The sequence below is a fragment of the Sturnira hondurensis genome, unplaced genomic scaffold, assembly GCF_014824575.4.
Source record: "Sturnira hondurensis isolate 20B ecotype Veracruz unplaced genomic scaffold, ASM1482457v3 Scaffold0001989, whole genome shotgun sequence".
Lineage (NCBI taxonomy): Eukaryota > Metazoa > Chordata > Mammalia > Chiroptera > Phyllostomidae > Sturnira > Sturnira hondurensis.
In genome coordinates, this window is record NW_028074620.1 from 45,660 (window position 1) to 51,820 (window position 6,161).

A 6,161-nucleotide genomic window follows, 5' to 3' on the forward strand; every position below is an offset into this window, starting at 1 on the left:
CCCGTGACCCTTTGATTCCCAGGACAGCACTCAATCACTCAGGGTGGAAAAACCATATTTTTGGTTCAATAATCCATAGAGTAGTTGGCGCATATCTGCACCGGAGTTTTCAGTCTATTTTTAATGGAAATTAATAATGATACAGAATTTAATAAAACTATTATTTGAAATTCTGAAATTATACTTCCTACTTTTTTACTTCATGAAATGATAATGCCAACTGAGAGATTTTGTTTGTAGTTATGGGTGTTTGGGATGTTACTTGGCAAAATAAAGTATAAAAATTAAATACTTGTATCTTGCCCTAGTTACTTTTTATTTGTACTACTCAATTAAAACCCCAGCTCTGTGAACCAGGGTTCTCATATGCTCTTTGTTCCTTTAGTTGTTCCAGTAGTTTGGAGACTTCGGTGAAACTAACAATTACCTGGGACTTCGTTTAAATACATAGGTCCTTGCTACTCTGTACTCCCTTACGAGATTCTGCCATCAGTATCTTACCCTTTATTTACTTTACAATAACCAAGTTATTTTGTAGGTTGAAATCCTTAAAAACAAAGGACGTGATTCTTTCAATGAGTTGATTCCTCCTGTCCTCAGGCATTTTGGAACTTATAGACTATTCTAAGTTTCTTGAATTAATTGGACACATTTTGAGTTTCAAAGGTTTTGTGGAGTTGCAATTTCCAAACACAAATTGGGAATTGCCCCTGTTTATTTGAGAGCTACCTGTTCCCACTTTAGGGTCCCATGGCAGGTGCTCAGCTGAATTCTGTTGAATGTTTTATAAAGCTTCAAGGTGGGTTAAACCACCAAGTTTCTATACTAAATACAGAGCTTTCCAAGTAGCTCCACATCTCTGTTCCAGAAGTTACTCTATTATTACTTGCTTTGAGATTGCTTTGGAAAGAGAAAGGTAAACCACTGGTGGTTGTCCCAGAGAGCAGGGCGAGGCTGGCTGGCTCCTGAGTGCACAGGCCTACACGGAAGTGCCCTGGCAGAACCTAGCTGTGGATACTTGCTTTTCCCGCGCTGCCAGAAGCTGAGCGGCAAAGCGCTCCCCGGGGGTATTGTGTATGGGCTGGGACCCGCAGATTGCAGGCCCAGGAGGCAGCTCCACCACAGGAGACAAGACACGCCTCAGACCGGGCAAATTCCCGGCCTCCTGTGGCCCCAAGCCAGCAGCCGCCGCCCGCCACCTCGTCGCCTTCTCCGCTGTTGCCCCGGCCACACTGCTGACCCCGAACTAGCTCGAGCCTGAGCGCGTGGTCCCTTGGCGCTGGGACGCCGGTGAGGTTGGGAAAAGACCGATGTGGCGCATGCGTGGTGGCGCTACCAGGCACGGGAGCTGCGGGGGCAGGGGCAGCGGTGGGTCCAGGAACGGGCAGGGCCGACCAGGCCGGCCTCGTGGGGGAGGCAGCGGTGGCAGCTGCGGCGTGGGTTGGCGCGGTCATGCGGGAGGTGCCCGGCAGCAGCTAGAGGAAAGGTTCGCCGACCTTGCGGCGAGCCATTTGGAGGCCCTTCGCACGCGAGACGAGCGGGACCGGCAGAACGCGAGGCTGCGCGAGGAGAACGCCCGGCTGCGGCTTGAGAACCGGCGGCTGAAGCGGGAAAACCGCAGCCTCTTCCGTCAGGCCTTGCGGTTCCCCGGCGAGGGCGGCGACGGGGCGCCCGCGGAGGCGGCGACAGCAACCCCAGGCTCTGAAGGGCCCGGCGCGAACGAGAGGACCGGTGGCGGCGGCCCGGACGGCGAGCCGGGCAGCCCCAGGGCCCTAAGGGCCCGCCTCGAGAAGCTGGAGGCCATGTACCGCCGGGCCCTGCTGCAGCTGCACCTGGAACAGCGGGGGCCACGCCCAGGTGGAGACCTGGAGGAGCTGTCTTTGCGTGAACCCGAGCCCGGCCTCCGAGCCCGGGACTTGGAGCCCCCAGAGCCGTGGCTGTAGCTGGAGGCCGAACTGGGGAGGGGCGGGGCCTCGCGCGGCTCCTCCCCCTAGACTTCCGGCTCCCCCTACTTACCGTCCTCGGTGGGCCGTGCTTGGTCCCGGGAACTGGTCTGCTGAGCAGGCCTGTGGGACTCTTCGGGGATCTGAGAAGGGTGCAGGCCCCTGGAGACACGAGGAATGCAGAACTGCTTCTGGCGACTGCTGGTGTCCATGGAGAGAGGCGTAACAACGGAAAGGCGTGTTTTAGAACAGAAAGAAGTCTGTGTCAGGCATCATGTCCTAATGCCTGAACCTTTGTGGGTGTCATAAGGAACTGTATAATTTTTACTCTATTTTTGTTCTTTCAGGGATGAATAATGCATTTTTAGTTGATTCTGGTTTTTTTGTTCGTTCTTCAGTCCCCTAAAGCCTCCAGCCATTATCTTTTTCCTGGCCAACATTCTAAGTATTGTTTTTTATAAATTGATATTACTTGGATTTCTTATAAAGTACCACCCTTGTAATGAAAAAAGTATTATTTATAACTTAGGAACTCAGTCTGCCTCTGGCTCTAGTCCTTATACATCTAATACATACTGATTTGTTTACCCCCCCCCAAGGAATTTTTTAAATTCTGCATATAGGTGGCCATTTAAATTGGTAAATAAACCTGGTGCACTAAATATGACCTAAAAACATCCCATGACTATTAGGTGAAGTTTGTTAAATGTTTACATATGTTTCTTTAAGACTTTAAGAACTATTTTACATATTTTAATATTTAACCTGTTATACTTTGCAAGTTAACTTTCTTTTCGCCATATACAACAGCATTTTAAATAATCCGAAGATAGTGTAAACAATTCATTACTTTTATTACATTTTAGATTTGGTATTAGAATATCATATCTACTTCTAATTTTGACTGCTTAAGAATTTTAAAGGAATTATGAATTGTTTGTATATCAGAAGCCCTAAAACAAGATGATTTAAGTCTCAACTGTGATTTCAATGGCAAAAAGTCATTAATTCTACAACAAATGTTCTAAAATCACTCCAGTGCAATTTGTTAATGAATAACACTTTCTTACTAAGTAGTGAGGAGGATACCATTGTACCTGATAAAAATCGTGGGTGTAAGAGAGTGTTATAGTGCTGGAAAACACTTCGGTTCAAGAAAAAGAGAATGAGAAGAGTTTTTATTATAGCTATAAAAAATAATCATGAGTTAGAGTTTTTATTTGTGGCACACTCCACAAGTTTTAAATATATAGCATAGAATACAAAACAAGTTGCCAAGAAAAATAGTTTTGTGAGTTTTGTAGTCCTGAGTTTTGCAGACACTATGCATTTTATTTAAAGGTAGTTGATATTTACTGTATTTGGCTGTGTACACCAATGTTTTTTTGCCCAAACTTTCAGGAAAAAAAATATTTTGTTTTAATTTTTTAATTCAATTTTTATTTATTTATAGATACTCAGTTTTTTGTATTATGAAAGAATTTTAGCATTTACTTTTGAATGTATATGGTACAAGAAATTTTATATAACATACAATTACAAAACACAAGAACAGAGTATAAGAAATTTTATGTACTGTTACAAATTGATTATTATACCTATGTATAATGGACAGTCTTATTTTTCCCTCAAAAATTTGGGCAAAAATTGCATTATACATGGCAAAATATGGATAGTTGTGAATATAAAAATTTTCCCTTATGACAAAAATGAGAAGAAACAGTGAGAATAGGTAGGTATATAAAAAGTATTTCTATCTCCTTTAGTTCATTTCCTAATTACAAAAGAAATTAAATATTTTTAGGTGTCAGTAGGAATTGCAGAAAGGGAGAAAGCATCTCAGCTCTACTGCTACTTAACTTTGGGTTTAAATTAGTTAATCTCTCATCATTAAAATGAGTATAACCTACCAAAAAATGTTATACAAATTTTAGTGAGATTCTGTGTATAATAAATGCCTGCTTCAAAGTAAGTGTGCTATCAATGAGAATTAGAGTCCAAAATGTGAAAGTCATGAATTAATATTTTTCTGACACCTTCCCTTGCCTTCTGTATTTTGGTCCTTTGTGACTTTATGAGTGTTAACAGAGAAATGTTGACATTTTTTCACTTCTTTATTTGCTAATATTGTAAACACATAAGATAAAGCTCTATGTATTATGAGAATAATGTTATAAAAGTTTAAATATATTGCCAATTGTAAAATTGGGAATATTCAACAAAAATTCAAAATGTTTAATTTATATTGTTTTTAAACACCTTTTGTCTTAAAACCATGGGAAATATAAATGTGTAAAGTAATGAGGCATGTACAAAGGACTATTTTTTAGCTTAATTCCTGAAAACTTAAAATTCTTAATTCAAAATGCCCCATAAAATGGATTAAAGCTAACTGCATTTCCACTTTGTTGAAGTTACCTGTTGATAATTGATGAAATATAATGAAATAACATAAAAATGATATATTAAAATATAGATCTGTTTAACAAATGGGTAATAACTGGTTTTAGAGAAGTCCAATCTGGGACCTTGTTTAAAATAAACTAAACCTGCAGATCATCATACCTGTTAAAATAACATTTGATTTTCAAAATTTCATATTCTTATGTAATGAAAAGAGGGCTTATAAGTTGTACAAATGAGCAACAAAATTGTGTCAGTGAGGAGAATTGACATTTTTTTATCAGCAACGTTTTTTGCATGGCTACTCTCAAAAATATACTTTTTGGTTTTTAATGAAATTAAAATATAAATTAAAGCAATATAAAATGAGTACTTATATAGGTTATAGATTACATTCTCCTTGCTAAATTTGGACACTATAAATATTAAAGATTTCTTGAAAACAATTTTTGTTGTTTAAATAGTCTTAGATTTAGGTTTGCCAATTCATGAATAGTGACAGGATGAAACTAATACCAAATTATTTAATGACCTGAATTATCACTATCAGTTAAGTAATTATTAGCAGCATGACTTTGATTCTAGTCCAAAATACCATTTTCTGTTTTATTACAAGGAGGAGATTTTTGCTTAGTATTTGTCACAAAATCTTCATGAATGAATGACACAATATTTCTGTTAAGTGATTAATAGATCAAGTATAAATTCTACAAACTTTTTCTGATATATATCTTGTCTATCTGATATAAACAATATTTACACAATGCAAATATGAACAAAAACCCAGTAACATTTAGGTAATATCCACCTTTGACTTTATGAGGATAAATTATATTCAAAGTTTAAATTATAAAGCATCTCTCAATGGTCAGAATAAAATTACATTGTGTTTTGTCCATAGCAGATTTTGCTTGTAAAATTCATATTCAGAATCTTATCAGGGTCATCTTTGCATATGTCATGATTATTTATTAGTAAGGAAGTTCTTTTTTAAACCCAAACTGTCAGATATCTCTTGTATTTTGACACAACATTAGATAAATTACAACAGTGAGTTTATTCGGTGCTTGATTCTTACTTGAATAATTGGCATTCTGTTCTAAAAATTGAGTTATCTAATCTAAGGGAGAAACTTGAACAATCTCAGCAATTTTCAACTTGTGTGCTGCAAGGATTTTTAAAATGTGCAATACCTGACTAGTTGGAGGCACTGACCTTTTTTCTCTTAGATTCTTAAATTTAAAAAAAAATGATAACAGCCAACACAACATAGTTGTCTGGTGTGAATGAATCAAAATTATACCTATTTATTTAGATTGGCGAGATATACTTTTTCAAGTGCCATTGATTTTTAATAATTAGTTTATGTGTGCCATGAGATGAAAAAGGTTGAAAACCACTAATCCGTAGTATATCCCATACTTAGGACTAATAAATGTGTCCCTTGGCCTTTCATTTTTCCAGATCTCCTCACTTTATCTTTGACTTTATTGTTTTACATATATAATATATTTTGTATTTTAAACTTAATGGATCTGCCTTTAGTTTGATGAAGACTGTGTTACTGATAACCAAGAAACCCAAAACTATTAAAAACAATGATGATTTTTAAAAATCTAGTAAAATGCCTCACTCAGGGGCTTCAGGGTGTCAGGAAGCTCTGTTCTACATGGTCATTCATGGTTTCAGATTCTTTTAATCATGTTTTGCTTTGCTCTGTGTCATTGTTTTGTCTGCATGGTAAACAGTTCACTTCCAGAACCAGGTCTCAGCATTTCAGGAACGTAAAAAAGAGGCCTACCTAGATCTGAAAAC

General features: G+C 38.3%; 1 protein-coding gene across 1 annotated transcript; it reads left to right on the forward strand.

Annotated features, from left to right (window-relative positions):
- Positions 1-1,024: 1,024 nt before the first annotated feature.
- Positions 1,025-3,221, forward strand: TUSC1 (tumor suppressor candidate 1). The gene has a single exon (XM_037038368.1). The coding sequence runs from the start codon at positions 1,311-1,313 to the stop codon at positions 1,941-1,943; it is 633 nt and encodes a 210-aa protein (XP_036894263.1). The 5' UTR covers positions 1,025-1,310; the 3' UTR covers positions 1,944-3,221.
- Positions 3,222-6,161: the final 2,940 nt, after the last annotated feature.

Bases quoted from the DNA above. Each gene is read 5' to 3' on its own strand.
- TUSC1 (XM_037038368.1), top strand. From the start codon at position 1,311: ATGTGGCGCATGCGTGGTGGCGCTACCAGGCACGGGAGCTGCGGGGGC.